The sequence below is a fragment of the Hypomesus transpacificus genome, unplaced genomic scaffold (genome assembly GCF_021917145.1).
Source record: "Hypomesus transpacificus isolate Combined female unplaced genomic scaffold, fHypTra1 scaffold_51, whole genome shotgun sequence".
NCBI classification, from domain to species: Eukaryota; Metazoa; Chordata; class Actinopteri; order Osmeriformes; family Osmeridae; genus Hypomesus; species Hypomesus transpacificus.
The window spans coordinates 630,230-648,953 of record NW_025814024.1 but is presented as its reverse complement, the minus strand read 5'-3'; the positions used below and the strand labels follow the sequence as shown (position 1 = coordinate 648,953).

At 41.0% G+C, this 18,724-nt stretch overlaps 1 protein-coding gene across 4 annotated transcripts in view; it reads left to right on the top strand.

Annotated features, from left to right (window-relative positions):
- ctif (CBP80/20-dependent translation initiation factor) overlaps positions 1-18,724 on the top strand; it is a 152,706-nt gene that overhangs the window by 7,902 nt on the left and 126,080 nt on the right. For all 4 annotated transcript variants that reach the window (XM_047017237.1, XM_047017236.1, XM_047017235.1 and 1 more), the window contains exon 2: positions 16,436-16,657. In XM_047017237.1, the coding sequence (XP_046873193.1) occupies positions 16,478-16,657 (180 nt within the window). In that variant the 5' untranslated portion in view covers positions 16,436-16,477. The remainder of the gene's footprint in view (positions 1-16,435; positions 16,658-18,724) is intronic.

Genomic DNA, 18,724 nt, shown 5'->3' with positions numbered 1-18,724 from the left:
GAAATGGCTTGCATAATACTTAGTAAGGAGGCCACAATAATTTTAGGGGGGGGGGGGGGTCGTAATAATTCCTTCGTTAATAATTTGTTACAGTTAATTTGTTAATAATTTGTTACATTAAATATTAATCCAAAAATGATTCACACCTTCACAAAATAACAACAACTAACATATCATTTCTGCATTATGCATGTAGCAACGCTAGTGCTAAACAACTATTTAACTGGTCGGCTCCATGACGGCGAGTAAGTAGCTAGCTCTTGAGACTTCTCACCAAAAGAACGAAGGGGAAACTTTGAGTACTGTAAGTCGCTCTGGATAAGAGCGTCTGCTAAATGACTAAATGTAAATGTGAGTAAGGTACCTAGCGAAAAGTAGCCTCAACTTTCCTCGACTTTTAGCTACGGACTAATGCTGAAGGCTCGCTGATATAGCTGTCGGTCTTACTAGAACGGCATATGTATGCATTGTTGCTAACGTGTGCTGACGTTGTGACTGTGTGCATATGTGGGAAAGACGCATGAGTGACAGAGAGACGGAGGGAGAGCTTTGAGAAAATTGATGACCAATGACATTCTGGGGCTGAGTTGTACATGAAGCATGCATTGTCTACATAGCCTACGTGCTGCAACATTTAGTATTGTGTGTGATTTGAAATTAATGTAGACTAGGCTACATTCCAAAGGGGCAGAACTGACATCAGTCCAGTGTGATCTCTCTATCTCTGGATAAACCACTTATAATGCACTCGAGGTCCGTTGTCCTACGACCAAAGAGCAACATAACGGCAACGTAACGCATGGTACCAAAATTAACGTAGCCGACCAAGGTACAACGTCACGGCAACGTTGTCCATGGGACCAAAAATAACGTATCCAGCCGACCAAGGTACAACGTCGCGCCAAAGTTGTCCATGCGACCACAAATTAGTATCCAGCCAACCAAGGTACAACGTCGCGGCAACGTTGTCCATGGCACCAACTGGCAACCTTCACTTTATAACATTGTTACGACGTTGCGGCAACGTTGTCCATGGCACCAACTGGCAACCTTCACTTTATATCGACATTGACTGCGGATGCATTGAACGACCGGCGAGAGTTGCCGCTTGCAGTCGGGGAGGAGTTAAAACTAGTGCTGTCAAACGATTAAAATATTTATTTGTGATTAACCGCATTAATGTCATAGTTAACTCGCGATTAATCGCAATTAATCGCACATTTTTATCTATTCTCAATGTCCCTTGATTTCTTTTTGTCCAATATTTTTTTCTAATTTCAATGCTCTAATGAACATGGAGAAGTGGATCGGATTGCTTGGTGCAAATGTTTTTTGTTGAAAACAACATTGCAATCGCCTGGCTTTGACGAGGGGGTGAAGAATTCTCATCAGCTGTGTGCTTGGCCATCAAGTGGTATTTCAGACTGGACGTGCTGCGATGATAGCTCAGTTCACAACGACAAAACACACAGATCACTTTGGTCTTGTCAATGGAACCATTTTGCGACTAAAAGTAAAATTTCCATTCAGAATCTTATTGGCATCCATTTCGGCGTCTAGCGCTCGCCATCCACTCAAAACGTAACGTTAGCCCACTACTCTTTAGCCGGCTCGCAAGCCCAAACAAGTGGGTGTGGCGTGCCTGTTGTTTTGTTTCCGGTCTAGCTAGATCCGGTGTGGTATTGTAGTTTTTCTAACGTCAGTGGTTGTTGCAACACAATGTGAAAAAAAAACTACAAAGTTTGCTACGTCAAAAAGTGCGTTAATCGCGCGATAAAAAAATTGACGCCGTTAATTTGGGTTTGCGTTAACGCCGTTAATAACGCGTTAAACTGACAGCACTAATAATAATACATAAATGTATTAATTGTTATCGGGTAATTCCAGCGTTATGGATGTGACATTTGTACTCAAAATTACAAGAAAAATGTATCAGTAAAACAAAGCTTCTTACAATATTTAAATTAGTCATGCATATTCTGAAAATACTCAATGGGTAGAATAGAGGAGGAAAACAATTTTTTGCAAAAAATATTTTTCAGACACAAAATTATTACAAGAACACCTGCGTTATGGATGTGATGAGAAATGACAGTCATTTTCTGGAGACTGTACTCTTTTTCTGTAACTCTGTGAACCCTTAAGTCTAATGTAGAAAGTTTGATATTGACATGATCATGGAGTTTTAGGTGAACATAAAAATAGCAATTTTTAAAACATTTAGTCTTTTATGCAGAATTTTATGAGGAAAAACCTGCGTTATGGATGTGACTTTATTCTGTTATGGATGTGACGTGTCTGAAATACACACAGAATCTGTTGGGAAATCAAGAATCAAACTTTTACAGCGCTTTTCTCAACATCTAAAATAACTTGTGAAATAGTTTTAACATTAAGAAAACCATCTGAAATGTCACTGGAGATTTTCAAGATGGCCACCAAAATAGCATTGATAATGACATTTTGGGCCCTATTTTAACAATCTGAAACGTAAGCATCTAAAAGTGAAACGCAAGTGACTTTGTGGGCGGGACTCCGGCATTGTTGCTATTATACTGGCAGGATAAATGACTCTGCGCCTGGCGCAAATCTAAAATGGGTTGGTCTGAAGTAGCTACATTACTCATAGGTGTGGTTTGAACGTAACGTGCAATAAACCAATCAGAGCAACAGCTCACATTTCCTTTAAGAGCAGGCGCGCTTGTTATCTTGCGGATTGCTATTATAACGGAATTTGCCACAATTGTTAAAAATCAAGTTCACATACAGAGACTCATGAAACTCTTTTCAATCACTGACATGGAAGAAATGTAACGTAGCTTGCAGGAAAAGGAGCCTGGCCTTTGCCAGTAGTGCGCATGGGCCAAGCATGCACCCTTAAAATAGCATCTGAATAATGCACCATTGACTTTAGACTAACTTTTTCCTGGTCTGTGGCGGAATTGTTTTTGGCAAACTGCTAAATAACACCAAGGAACGTTTGCGCCGGAACACGCCCCCTCTTTTCGCTGAACTGCCCTGGGAGCGCAAGTTCCTTCCCTAAATTACCGACGTGCGTCTGTGAAGGGAAAAGTCTGCTTTCCGTTGAGTGCGGAATGATACTTGCGTCAGTGTACAAAGTCAATTGCACTGGGTACAAGAAAAGGACCCCTTATCTTTTTTTTAGATGGAGTTGTTGTCAAATTACTATTATAAAAGTTCAGAATGGTCACAATCATCTTTAGCTGTGAATACTCTCACACAGTTACAAATGATTTTGAGTAATGAACACAAAAAAATCATCAATTCTTTATATATTTGTCTTTTTTGGGAAACCAGCATTTCGGATATGACGTTTGAATGTCATGGATGTGACCGTCTGGACCAGTCTTCTGCAAATTACATAAAACGCCTACATGAATAGTGATTTTCAACATTAAACTATTGATTAAGCACTGAAATTAAAAACATTGAGTTACAAATAAACTGTGTGAAATACCCCCAAAACAGTCAACGACAACTTTGATCGAAGCTGTCAACCCTACCTCAGCTTGATCTGACAGGTAGCGTGAGCAAATTACAGAGCGCCGCCTTAAATGCCTAAACCAATCGAGTCCCTCGAGCACTTTCGAGTTGCCTCTAGTAGGAAGTAAATATTACAAACATGGAGCGGGGATCGAGGTTATGGCAAAGACAGTTATGGCAAGACAATTAGGCTACTCGAAATTTCAGTATCACTGGAGAAGATGTCGATCGTTGAAGATATGTTTAGGCTATATCATGTTACACATGATTCCGACTATAATCATGACTGGAATGTCTGTTTCACTGAAACACGTCGGTGAAAGGGGTTATAACAGCCGAAAACATGATTGTAAGCTTTGCCGTTTCATTTGAGAACATATCCATTGTGTTGTGAACAGTGTATTGTGAAGATTTACATATTGTAGCGTCCGTAACGTCACGTCCATAACACATCATTAAAGTTTTTAAAAGTAACAAAGGGGCAATATTTTTTTATTAAACTAACCATTGGTATAAATAAGCTTTGCACAGAAACTTTGGATGTTGTAGCATCGGCACTGTTTGATAGGCATAAACTAATTCTACAAAACGTTATGGACGTGACTTGGCCATGGAACTCACTGACTCATAAACAAGAGGCTGAATGCATTTAAGGAGTTGTGCTTTTAACTCAAGCTGAGCATACACAATGGTCTATCATTCCCTTGTCAATCAGGAAAATGCTAAATGGTAACATTTTATTGAAAACTAGAGTGCACAACTTGTATATTATGTAAAAGAGTGCAACTGTCTATAAATTTAGATCAGAGTGGTTACATGCAACAAAATATAGACATAAGTGAAAAACAGTTATATTCGTGTGGGCACAACATTTTTTTCCATGGTAAGGGTGACCTTTGCATGGAATTGCCCTATCCAGTGAAATTAGGGATTTATATTAGCAAGGGGGGTTACGTTAAGCACTTTTACAAGGCACTGTATTCAAGTCACATTCTCATTGGGGGCTGAGCACCCATAAAGGTCTGATCCAAGAATCTGCGGGACTCTAGGGACCCTGGGACCATTTCTGGGGAAATTGTGCGGTGTGCCTGCGTCGGTTTCAGATGGGTCCGTTTTTTTACTGTCATTTAGCACCATATAAGCTTGAGTTTAAATACATGATTTAATGTGACATTACATACTGTACTTTACAGACTTAGCTAAATGACTTAAATGTATGATGCACTTTTCGATCAGTCCTACGACACCTCAGCACGATACTTGTTGAGTATAACAGCGCAATAGCTCAAACACAGGCAGGGATACAGTAGCAATGCTAGTGCTAAATAAGTAATTAGCTGCTAGGCTCCATGACGCCGGGTAAGAAGGGTTTGTGAAACTGCTCACCAAAAGAATGAAGGGGCACCCACTTGTCTGGCAGATTAAGGCCGAATCCCAAAACTCCCCCTTACCCCTAGCCATTAGTTAACCACTAGCCCTTGGCCCTCAACTTTTTATTTGTATTTTTTATCTTTTTGAGGCCAACGGGCTAAATGAAACAGGAGCTAAAGACCAAGGGTGGGGCTTGGTCAGCACACCATTTTCAAAATGGATGTGTGTGCGTTTCGCCAAGCTCGCGCGTGTCAAGTAGGGTGACCACCTGTCCTGCTTAGTTTGCGCTGTATCGCACAGAATTTTCAATATGCAACGTGCGGGACAAGGGGTGAAAATGCTGTGTGACACAACGCAAAGCGGGACAGGGTGTCACCCTAGTGTCAAGGGGCAGGATGAGTTTGTGAACATTTGTAGCGCGCGCTGTGGAGCAATTCAATTGAATTTAATCATATATTGACATACCAAGGTGAAATTGTTTATGGCACTTCAGAGTGATGTCGTCTTGAACCATATTAGGTTTGAAAAACAGTCAAAATTATATTAGATTTATTGACACAAAGAGGCAATGTAGATATTTACATAAATACACCCCTTTCAGCCATTTTGTATTGCATTTCTTATTCAATTTGACCCTTTATAAAAACATGAAGTCTGCACATCTGTAACAAAGTCAATTGGATCTATGGTTCATGAGGAGAAGGGTTTTGAAGGTTGTACCAAATGTGGACAGTACAGCAAAATCTATCATGGCGAATCTTATGGGTTACGATCTCCGTCCACACTAGAGTTTTCATATAGTTTTCCAAATGTTTGCCGTCACTAACACGGGTACATGACAATCGTTGTCATGGTTACGCTACTCCTGCCCCTCCCTCCCGCCACGGTGCCCTGTTTACATACTCCTCTGGCAATACTATTTGGTGTTTTAAATTGTCCCACCAGCTAGCTGTTCAGCCAGGTCTCAGCCAGGTCTCACCCTGAATCGCCGCTCTATGTTTGGTTCAAACCGTCTTCTCTGCCTTGTCTCCCTATCGTTCAGGCACACCGAGTAGGCTACAATACTCGCCTTCTGCGTAGGAGTAACGCGTAGGCTATCTATTAAGTGATAATACTTGTACCTGACACTAACTAAACTGGTAAATAAATTATAGAGATGGAGCAGCATATTTCTTTCACCTTCCATGTTCATCTTGACATTATAGCTGTAGAGCGAAAGCTACCCCCAATGCCATAGCAACTGAACGTCATCGTATCTGAAAAGCTCCGTGGACCCCGTCCACACTACTACGCGAACCCGGCGTTTTCAAATGTCTCCGGCTAGGAGAGCGTATTCGAAAAACTCAGTTTTCAGTGTCCGAATACGCTGTATTAGTGTGAACGGGAGGTGCAAACGTAGACATGTATGGGTTTTTAAATTTACTCGGGCTAGTGTGAAACGGGGCCTCTGTCCTTTGTAACCGTCTACATCTAGAAACTAAGCTGCGTGGTGCAGGGAACTTGTGATCAGACATTAGGTGTATTCGACTCCATGCAGCGCCGCAGCCGGCTGCAGCATACAGATTGGAGAAAGAGTTTATCATAGCCCAATACATAAAATTACAAATTTTCCGACTTTACAGAGCCTTTACTACGACTTTACTACAGCCGATGTCGAACGCACCTATTGGTTTACGGAGCGCTAGATTGGCTTTGCAAAAAATAACTTTGATACGGAGCGTTCTATTAACGGAATAACGCGTTTTAAATATCGCTCGATCACGTGAATTTGATCGTGGGAAGCAGGGCCGGATTAAGACATTTTGAGACCTGGGGCTAATTACCAGGATGAGGCCCCTATATCGCCCCCACGCACATCATGACATGCACACAAACCCATGCCAGGTGCACTGACACACATCAGTGCTTTAAAGTCCACAGAACCACTCTATAAATATGATCAGTTTAAATGTGACTCACCATCATCACATCAGTGATATGTATACGATATATAGGGAGTCAGATGATTAGCGGTGAGGGAGTCGGACTAGTAATCAGAAGGTTGCCGGATCGATTCCCCGCCAAGCCAAATGACGTTGTGTCCTTGGGCAAGGCACTTCACCCTACTTGCCTCGGGGGGAATGTCCCTGTACTTACTGTAAGTCGCTCTGGATAAGAGCGTCTGCTAAATGACTAAATGTAAATGTGATATTAAAAGGTCAGTTTTCTGCTCTTTCTCAATGCAAACTCATCAATGAGCTCTTCAAAGTAAAGAAGAAGTTGAAAGAAAAGAAAGAAGTTGGCGCAGTATGTCATGCTCTATTGACTAGGGATGCACCGAATCCAGGATTCGGATTCGGTCGAATATTGGGCTTTTAGACGGGATTCGGTTTCGCCGAACCTTACATTTTTTCCCACCGAACCCGAACCCTACGCTTGCACTGCGCTGGTTACGCTGATCGAAATAATGACGCCGCCGTTGAATACGGGAATGTGTTTACGTAGCTAGGTGGTCCGTTCAAGGTAGTATGCTGAGAGAAAGTGAAAATGGAACTCGTGAGCAGAAAAAGTGTTGTGTGCAGTGGCGATTTCTTTAAGACTGCAAGGGAAGCTCAGCTTCCCCTAAAACATCAAAAAACTGAATTACATTTGGTGCTTAACCCGTTACCCGAACCTAATAGCCTACCTAGTCAAGGTTTTGATGTGAGGTGAAATGGGAACTTCACATTAATGCGAGCGAGAATGGCGCACAAGCGGAAATTTTTACATTAATTTCAGTGCAAAATAGTTTTTTTAGCTTTATGTAGCCTAGCCTTATATGAACATTACGTTGGAGTCATATTCTTAACTATATTTTCCGGAAAATACAACCCAAATGTTTACCTGAAAGATTCAGGGCTTTTGAGAAAACATATTGTTCCCATCCTTGCAGGAACCTAGATTTATGAAGTGACAGATCTTTCTTTTTTTACCTGGCTTTTTCAGTTCCTCCTTGCATCTTTTTCCCTTCCATTTTATTCTTCTCTGGACGCTCAGCGTCTGTGGGAGTGAATGGAGGAGTGGGCTGACCTGGACGCTGGGCTTCTGCTTGATGATTGGAGGGTGTGTCGATAGACTGCATCTCCTTTTGATTGACAACGATTTTTTTGGCGACTTTAAAAAGTCGCCGAAGCTATTCGAGTTTAGTCCCATCGCGGATTTTGGCCACACTCTCTGCTTTCCTTGACCGGACATTTTCGCACATTATTTTTGTTTCACTCTGAATTTTTCGAATGTTATGCGCAGTGCCGTTGACTCATTCGACATCGGGCAACCTGAGGCCCCCCTGGTGGCGAGGCCCGGGGCTGCAGCCCCTAAAGCCCATTGTCTTAATCCGGCCCTGGTGGGAAGCAGAAATCATGATTGTGATTAAAATTCGATTAATCGTGCAGCCCTAGTTTCCTCCCACTGGAAGAACCCTAATAAAATAGTTCCCCTGGTGGTTTAATCCCTGAACCCGTTCCCCCTGTACTCTGTTAGAGACTGGTAAAGACTTAACTTGTTATACATAATGATAATCGTAAAATAATAAATAAAAACAACTTTTCTTGGTGCGCTTCTCAGGAGTAAATCCTATCACGTAACTGGGGGGGTGCTTCTGGTGATTCTGATGGTTGGTAGGTACCAGTTAATTCACAGACAGCTATCAACATACCTCCGTATGCCTGCGTCTCGTCCATCAATTGTATACAGTTGGATTAGTTATATTTGACTTCTCAACTGTCTCTGGAGGAGGGGATCCCTCTCTGAATTGCTCCTCCCAAGGTTTCTTCCATTTTTTCTCCCGTTGGGAATTTTTCTGGGAGTTTTTCCTTGTCTTCCTTGAGGGTTTAGGTTGGTTGAGGGGCAGTTCTATAGGCGCATGTGAAGCCCTCTGTGACATGTTTGCGTGTAAAAAGTGCTATACAAATAAATGTGATTTGATTTGAGTGTGAGAAATACAATGTGTGAGAGAGTGTGAACTGGTCGAAATACGTGAGCCTTGAGAGCCCTGCATTAGCTGTGTTACAGACTCTGAAACGGCAAAAGCTAGAATTAACGTTCATGTGACTCACGATTAAGCAATAAAACCTCTGAAAACATACATTTTATAGGCTACCTTAAAGCCTGTATGTGATTGCTTACACACACGATGATACAAATCATATACAGCTCCACATAGCGATGTCATTGTTTCGAGAACTTGCGCTGAAGGGGGAACAGGACAACTGAATTCTCCCAACACCGGCCGCATGTAGCAGGGTAGCGTAGCACGGGTGTGACATCACATGCAGGTCCGATTTTCTTGAAGACACAGTATCCGACAGCTTTTATCGCTGTGGTTCAATTGCCTTTTTGTCACATTAAAAGTACAGTTTTTTCTTAATGCCAGTATCGTATCGTTCCTAAAAACCCAGTGCAACACTAGCAGGGCTCAACATTAACAATTTTTGCGGGCCAGTGGGTTTGAAACTTGAAACCAAAGACTTATAGGTTGCGTTATTCTTTTAAAATGTTAAACCATTTATTAAACACATCCTGGATATAAAAATAACAACCAAATCACATTTCTAGTGATAAAAAATAAAAAGGTAATAGTCAGCAAAACAACTGACTTTTAACCTCAAACATGACGTGCTCTCTTCCCTGCTGACAGTCATCTCTGCACAACTCAAACAGAAACTGAAACCTCTGGTCCGTCAATGCTAATATATAAAAGCATCGGGCTAGTAATCAGAAGGTTGCCAGTTCAATTCCCGGCCGGTGCACATGACGTTGTGTCCTTGGGCAAGGCACTTCACCCTACTTGCCTCGGGGAGAATGTCCCTGTACTTACTCTAAGTCGTTCTGGATAAGAGCGTCTGCTAAATGTAAATGTAAAAGCTTCCATAGCATTTCATCAGTATGATACTAAGTGCCCAAGTCGACACCATTCTTCTGCTGCAGTTGAATAGCCTGAGTGAACGAGGCGAACGGCTGGCCCGTCTTGATTACGTGATATGCCGTTGTTATAAGTCGTGCAATAACACGATGGGCATCTTCATTTAAATTCCTGACCAGCATGGTTAACGGCCTGGAAGATGGATTGTCAACCATCCGTTTAGCTGTCACGCAAACCAGGCGCTGTCTGCTAGCATGGCTGGTCAGGGGTTGTTTTCGAAAAATTGTCGGTGCCTGTGTAAAAAGATCCACTTTTGTCTGCTTTAGACGGGAACATACGACAGACGACACAGTGCATCAAAGTAGAGCTACGATGGCAGCTCGTAGCTCTACTTTGCTGCCATCTTCACTTTATTGTCTCGCGCCAGTTGTTAAAAAATGTATCGAGATTAGACAATTACAATATGACGTCTCGTCGCTCACTTCTCAACTCTTGATTTGCCAACTGTGCACCCCACGATCTGCAAAGTTATTTATGCATCTAGCAATAGCAAAACATGAAGGATGTTAACTGTAACAATGCAAAAAATGTTTCAATCAATAATTTGTTAGTTTAACTGTCCCGACGTTACTTTTTACTGGCCCCGGGCCATCGGACCATCGTTATTGTCGAGCCCTGACTAGTGTATAGTAGGCTACATGATAAGATTATAGGCCTACAAATGTTGAATAAATACAGAAAGCGCAACATGCACTTATTTTTTCAATAGATTTATATATCAATGGATATTCTTGGTGTCTATTTGCACATCAGAATCAGAGCTAATTAGGGGTGGAACGGTACACTGAAGTCACGTTTCGGTTCGTACTGCGGTTCAGACATCACGGTTCGGTACGAATCGGTACAATGGGGGGAAAAGCAAAAAATAAATGCAGAAGAAGGGCTCCAGACTAACTACTGTACATGCAAGTCTTAGCTAAATGTATGATGCGCTTATCAATCAGTTCTCCTGACGACACGATAGGCTACTAGCTGAGCAACAGCGCAAACACAGGCAGGGATACAGTAGCAGCAACGGCGGCCCTGGTCCCTTCCATATACAACAAAACACGGACGTTGATGGAGCGCGAGTTGTCAGCTGCAACGACTGATGGTTGGACTTCTCGTGCTACCGAAAGCTACCTCACGGTGACTGCTCATTTTATTGACTGAGTGGGAAATGAAAGCTTCATTTCTACAGACACGGCCCCTGTATGAGCAGCACACAAGCACTCACCTAGCTGAGAAGCTACAGAAGATCGTGGCAGAGTAGAAACTAGAGAGGCCTGGAAATTAGGAATTTATTGGGTGTGTACAACATCAGCACACGTTAGCAACAACTCATAGATACTACGCTCTGGATAAAAGCATCTGCTAGACTAAATGCACGTTCTAGTAAGACAGCAATATCAGCGAGCCCTCAGCATTAGTACCGCAGCTAAAAGTCTAGGAAAGTTTAGGCTATTTTTCGCTATACTTACACTACGAACATTCATATTCAGCACTAGCGTTGCATAGGCTACGTATTTAGTGCTGCTGCTGCTGCTAGCTATCTCTGACTCACTCAGGCACAGCTCGGCTACACAGGTGGCGGCACCAATCAGTTTCAGAGCTAAGGCGGGGCTACAGATTGCACCAAAAGAACACGAATATCTTACAGTAGTTCCGCATTACATTAATTAATTTGCACGCGAGTTTTATGAATTTTTATACCGTGTATTCTCCGTGTAATTTTACGAGCCGAACCGCGACGCCCTTACCGTACGGTTCGGTACGAATACATGTACCGTTCCACCCCTAGAGCTAATAGAACATTAAACTAGTTTATTTTTTCTCATCTTATCGACCCAAGATTCAATAAGAACTGGATTCGAAAACCGGAATCGTAATTGGAATCAATAAAATAATATGATACACATACCTAATTATGGCATGTATACTGTCAGGGTCACTGCCTACTAGAACGTAACATCTATCTTGAGAGGATACCTTTAGTTATGCTAATGATCTCAAGTAGATTAGCCCAAAACACACACTTGCTCAACTTTTATGCCTGTTAAGTGAGCAAACGCCTTAAGGCCTGTATCTAATCATTCTTCCAGGCAGATATCCATTGGTCTTATAGCAACAGCCAGCTCCAGGCAGGGGTAATCCTCTTTACATAGCTGATATCAGGCAGTGATAGAGTTAGGCCTCTCATTTGCAATGTTTGCTTGGTATTAGGGCTGCAACTAACGATTATTTTGGTAATCGACTAATCTATCGACTATTTTTTCGATTAATCTAATCATTTCTCCCCCCCCCCCCCCAAAAAAAAGAATGTAAAAATGTTGAAATTTGAATTCAAATGTATTTGAGTTACAAGTTGTGTAAACATGTAAACATCATTATAAATATTCAAAATAGTAATACAAATTAAAGTGCAAAAATGCTTTTAAAAGTGAAGTGCAAACAAAGTTTTAATTAATGTTGGCTTATCATATTTTTGTATAATGCTAGAGTAGATCTCTCGTAATTGTGTTAATATGAAATTATAATTTTTCCACAATATTTAGTTTGACGAATGCTAAGTGGAAGAAGTTAACTATTCAGAACGAACGAAAAGACAGGCTACTCTGATAATTCACTGATTAACTACATTGCACATAACATAACTGGAGTTGCGTTAGCAAGCATCCTCCATGAGACGTTCTGACAATTCACTGATTAATTACATTGCACGTAAAGTAACTGAAATAGCGTTAGCAAGCATCCTCCATGAGACGTTCTTATAATTCACTTATTAACTACATTGCACGTAAAATAACTGAAATAGCGTTAGCAAGCATCCTCCATGAGACGTTCTGTTTTCCAACATGTAAGCGTAAATCTTACGATAAGTTAACAAGGCTTCAAATGTTCATGCATTGCCGTGGTGCTGGAATGAAATGCTAATCCCATTTAACAGATGTTGCATTGTACTTTTTTATTTGGTTTGCTGGTAAAATATTCCCAGACTTTTGAAGCTCTCGATCTAACTTGTTTCGGCTCTCCCACACTCTGTTCCGCCATGATTCAAAAAAGTTCTTATTTTTTGCCTTGGTGTGACAGTTTAAGCGATACTGCCCCCTGCACTTCCGGTAGGGCAGTGCAATGCTGAATGAAAATTACCGGCAGCTCTGAATCTTTTTATAATATATATATAATATATGACGCGTCGACGATAAAAATCCACCTCGACAATTTTTCACAATCGACGTAGTCGATTTTGTCAACTATTCGTTGCAGCTCTACTTGGTATCGTGACTACTATACACACAAACACACCTCTCTAACAAGACATGAGAGATACAAGAGTTGGTCGAAAACAGGGGAAAATTGGATGGAAAAAGAAAGGTTGTTAGGTCGACAAGGTTGTTAGGGACACTGGTGGAGAAGATAAGTGTGGGCTAAAAACTAGATGGAACAAAGGCCTATTTAAGTTGTCTGAAGGATGGCAATGGGACTAATAAAAAATATTTGTGTAAATTAAAAATTAAACTTCTATTGCATCATTAAAGGGGCGATTGATTGCAAAACCGATTTTACCTTGTCGTAGTTGAATAACGACAGTTCGGTGGGTAAAATGAACATACAGTGAATATCAAAGTCCATTGACACCTCTTTCCTATGCAAATCTCTAAAAGAAAAAATGTGGCTATAAAACGCTAGCTTTTCAACAAAGCCACCGGTGTGACGTAGGACGGGGGACCACCCTTTTTGGCTCTGGACCAGCCCGAGGTAGCGTCTATCTCTGATACTAGTTTAGCTGCACGCTGCTCTGTGTAGGCTACTTATAAGGAATTACAAAGAAGAACATTTTGGATTATAACAAGAATATTGAAAATGGACCACGGTAGTAAATGCTGTGTTCCAGGCTGTACAGAGAAGGCTAACACTCACAGTCTTCCCAAGGAGCCAAACATTCGTCAGGCATGGCGGCTGTTGTCTATGAGAAGATCCCTGCGAAGTTCGACACTCAATCATTTATTTGCTCTGAACATTTCACCCAAGACAGTTTTGACAACCCTGGACAATTTCAAGCAGGATTTGCTAGGAAGCTGAACCTGGAAAGAGGTGCTGTTCCGACCGTATGCTCATTGCAACCGCAAGCTATAAGGACAGTATGATGTTGTGCTAACAGTTATTAGCAATGCTAACGTCTCCTGTATATAGCATACCAGGTAGAATGCTAAATACGTTTCTACACACATCAAATGACTCTAGCTAGACTAGCTGTAGGCGGCATTAGAAGGGAAGCTTCCGAAAAAATTGCCAGAAAACGAACAGCAATCTGGCTTATTGCTAACGCCTGTCTAGATAATCTATTTGAAAGAACTGGAGAAAGGCAGGTGCTAGATACAGGATACGTTAGCATTGCTAGTAACTGTTACTAGTAACACCTAGACTGTAGGCATGTAAACTAGTTTAGCTTGCTAACGCAAGAGCATAGGTAGAATGTGTGATAATTTAGCCTAGTGTATTGGCAATGGGGCTAACGTTGATTCATGTTCCTGACTGTGTTTCATTCAAATAAATAACCTGTGTAATGTAAATCTACAATTCACGATGCATGTTTGTCCAGATCTTTGTCAGGTTATTTTTCAGCAAGATATCTAGACCTAGCTAACTGAAGCCGAGTAGAATCACAATATGGTTTAGTTGCTAAGCTGTAGCCTAACGTTCTACCAACCTAAGTAAATCCAGTTTGCTTCAACAACAGAAGTGGAAACAAGTAATGTTATCATTTCAAATGATATTTAGTCAATCTGTTGAAAACAGTGTTGTGTAGACACAATAGATTTATTTGCGCGTTTTTATTTTAAGTCTCCACCTTCGGTGTTTCAGTGAGTGCTGCTTTTGGCCGTGTTGCGTTTTTGCCCCCAGCTTCACTCGTTGAAAACCAACCAATCAGCGCGCAGCTTATCTAAATTTTAATAAGCATACCATAAAAGGAGAAAAGCTAGTGAATTTTCCTGGGAACATTTCAGAGGATCTATCAGGGGGCATAGAGCAGGACCCGGGCCATTTTCAACCCAACCAATGTTACATACCCTATTCGGAGACCATAAGTGTGTAATACCCCCAAAATCCAGTCAATCGCCCCTTTAAAGAACCTCTGGGGCAAATATAGGGCTTCGGTGCCCTCTTACTGAAATTTTGGGGACATGGCTGCAATTTTAGACTTCCTTTACAGGATGTAAATAAGATTGATGTTGTGCTTGTGGAATACATTTACATTTAGTCATTTAGCAGACGCTCTTATCCAGAGCGACTTACAGTAAGTACAGGGACATTCCCCCCGAGGCAAGTAGGGTGAAGTGCCTTGCCCAAGGACACAACGTCATTCGGCACTGCAGGGAATCAACCAGGGAATCAACCTTCTCATTACTAGCCCAACTCCCTCACCGCTCAGCCATCTGACTCCCCAATAGCATCATTGCGGCCCTAAATGTTATTAGGGAACAATCCTACTCAGCAAGGCTGGACTGGGACACAAAATCGGCCCTGGCATCTTCGGCCCAGGCGGCCCACACCCACCGTGACTGGTCAGACACTGCAGACAGTCCTTAAAATATGTGTGCATTCTATAATACGAGTTTCCTAGTGTTCTGCGTTCATGTGATAGTTTTGGATCCTTCAAGAAAGGGTCTCGACTTATCTGTTGATCTTACACTTAAATAATTCATTCTTAGTGTTTTTGATTAGTATATTTAATGGTCTTAAAAAAGATATACATATTTAATATTGTATTGTTATTGTTACTATTTTGCTTAATATTAGCTTTGCAACTTTTAAAACTGTTCATTTTAATTATTGTAAGATTCATATTTTGTCGCTTTGGACAAAACTGTCTGCTAAATACAATACAGAAACACATACACAGCCTCCCTCCCTTCCTGAGTCCCTTTGAGAATGTGCCTACTCCTTACCACGTCGTCAACTACTTTTTCTTCCATCTTTTCCTCACTCCCTCTCATGGCCCTGTCAGGGTCACTCCTCCTCGGCTTCTTCCCTGACCCTGTCAGCATGTTTCTGCCTGTCTGAGCCAGCCACCTCTCCTCCTTGCTCTATAGGTAATACTGATGTTGAAGCAGCTAAAGCCCCCCCCCCAAACATGTTCGAAATTTTTGCACATTTTGTGGCATTCGTCTGTGATTTTTTTTTGTTTTGCTTTTTCTCCCTGAACTTTTCTGTGCCTCCCTTGCGCTTTGGTGGTAATTTCTCCATTTTAGCATTGCTAAACGTTAACGATGCTAAACCAGCATACGCATTACCCAACAGCTCGTGTCTCTGGGCTTGCAGGAGGCAGTATTATGAATCAGGGGAGGGGGGTTCCTGGATTTGATTGGGTCAGGCCAGTGCCAATAAAGAAAATTAACCAATGGGCCGCTGTCAGTTCTCTATGGGCCAGGGCGACCCCCCCCCCCCCCCCCAAAGAAAAAGCCTATAAATTATAACGGCGATTCGGCAAATGCCTGGTATGCCAGATGGCCAGTCCAGCCCTGCTACTCAGAGACATTAAAGAATGCTAAATGCAAACACAGTTCTCACTTGACAGTGTGTGTCACCATGTTTTTATCAAAATCTCTATAATGTTTATCTTTTTCTCCTCCTTTGCAGGTCCCGCCCCTCTTTGCAGGTCCTGCCCCTCGTTCCCTTGTCATGGAGAACTCGTCTGTGGCATCGGCGTCTTCTGAGGCGGGCAGCACGCGATCGCAGGAGATTGAGGAGCTGGAGCGCTTTATTGACAGCTATGTCCTCGAGTACCAGGTGCAAGGTCTACTGGGAGACAAAAGTGAGGTTGACGCAGATGGGGAAAAACCCCAGTCGCACATCTCACAGGTTAGTTTATAGGGTTGAGCCGAGTATGGATAATGTACTTTTTACGAGCACGAGCATCATATGAGTTAAATGTGTCAATATCCGTACTTGTAAAGAAAAAAACCCTTCATTGGGTAGTGCTGTTAGCAGGGTTCTAAATTAACAACCGCACTTCACTTTTAAAAGCATTTTTGCACTTTAATATGTATTACTATTTTGAATATTTATAATGATGTTTACACAACTTGTAACTCAAATACATTTGAATTCAAATTTCAAAATGTTTTCATTCTTTTTGGGGGGGGGGGGAATAATCATTAGATTAGTCGATTAATCGAAAATAGTCGATAGATTAGTCGATTACCAAAATAATCGTTAGTTGCAGCCCTACTGATATCAAATCCTCCATCAGCTTTTCTACCACATAAAACCTGTTGTTTCAGATGTTGTTTGTTTTTCCAGAAGAAGTTTAATAATAATCTATTAATTTGTTTGCAAGTGTTGTCATGGGCAAATAGCGAGATAGCTCAATATATGAAATTAGATTTTCTGCTTTAGTTAAAAGAACCCTGCCAAGTCTCTTTGAAGCCAATTGTTGAATTTTTATTTTGCTTTCTTAAGTTTTGGTATAAAATTCATTTATTGCCTTACTGAGATTTGTCTGCAGATATTAGGATTGGAACAACGAATCGATTAAATCGATTAAAATCGCTTATTAAAAGCATTGGCAACAAATGTCATTATCAATTCATTATTACGCCACTCAATAACTAAGTTAAGTTGAGCGCGGAGGTAGAGGAAAGGCCATCCTAGAGACGTTGTTGAGTAACGTTCTGAAACACATGGCGGAGGGAGGGAAATCAGTACGACCCAAGTCATCCAAGGTAAGGTGTAGGAGCATGTCACACTAAATACATCGAAACAGTGTGTTAATTGACGGCGGTGAAGTTAGTTTCATATTCGACATTTGTCTCACATTCGGAAGACGCTACTTTGCAGCATCGCGTTAGGGACCGGGTGAAAACAACCCATACCCTTTTGAAAAATGGGTATAGGTTTTTTTAATAATATTTTTAGGCATATAAAACCTCAAATAGACACCAGAGTATCTTAATAATGTCTGGTATACTTCCACAGCCTTTTACTTTTTCAATAAAGTTTCAAATAAAATGATAGAAAATTACTAATCTTTGAAAATAGCTTAATCCTCGCAAATCGTAACTTTTTTTTTTTATTGTGTCAAGAAATCTTAAATACACACAAGATTATTCTAATAAAGTCTGGCCTACTTCCACAACCTTTCAATTTTCAATAAAGTTTTAAACAAAACTCAAATAAATTGCTCATCTTGAAAATTATAGCATTAAATTAGCATTAAATCCATGCTAATATTAATAACTTTTTCAAAATTGTGTGCCTGTTTGTGCACATTCTGAAGACTTTTTGCACTGCAAATTTGCAATGCTTTTTGTTTTTGTTTCGTTATCGATTCATCAATCGAAAAAAGAATCGACAGATTAATCGTTAGTTGCAGCCCTAGCAGATATGAATGGCAGTATATTTCACACTGGTCTTAACTTAAATATTTAATTTTAGGCCAGATTCGTCTGAAAAGGCGTCAATAATTTCAAGAACCTTGCTAATTTGATCCTTGTTTTCTAGGAACAAGGTTGTGTCATCAGCAAGTTGTGAGATTCTTATCTCTCGGTCAAAAATGGATACACCATTAATCTCAGAACTATTTAAGATTTTCATGGAGAGTAATTCCACAACTATTAAGAACAGGAAAGGTGAAATACCACAACCTTGTCCCACCCCTCTTTTAATAGGGAATCACTTTGAGGTGTCAAATTGTAAGGGAACAGAACTATTAATATCCTTTTACAACATTTTAACAATTGTATTAATGTTCCTCAAAATCCCAATAGCTCTAGGGATAAGAATAATAAGGAACTTTTAGCCAAATCTAAGTAAAGATCATCCATTTCATTTCAAAGTTTCAGTAAAGTAGCTTCCTCATCTGAGTCAACCTGACGATAATTTGTCAAGGTTGTCTAAAATAGCTTGAGATTTTTTACAATTGACCTC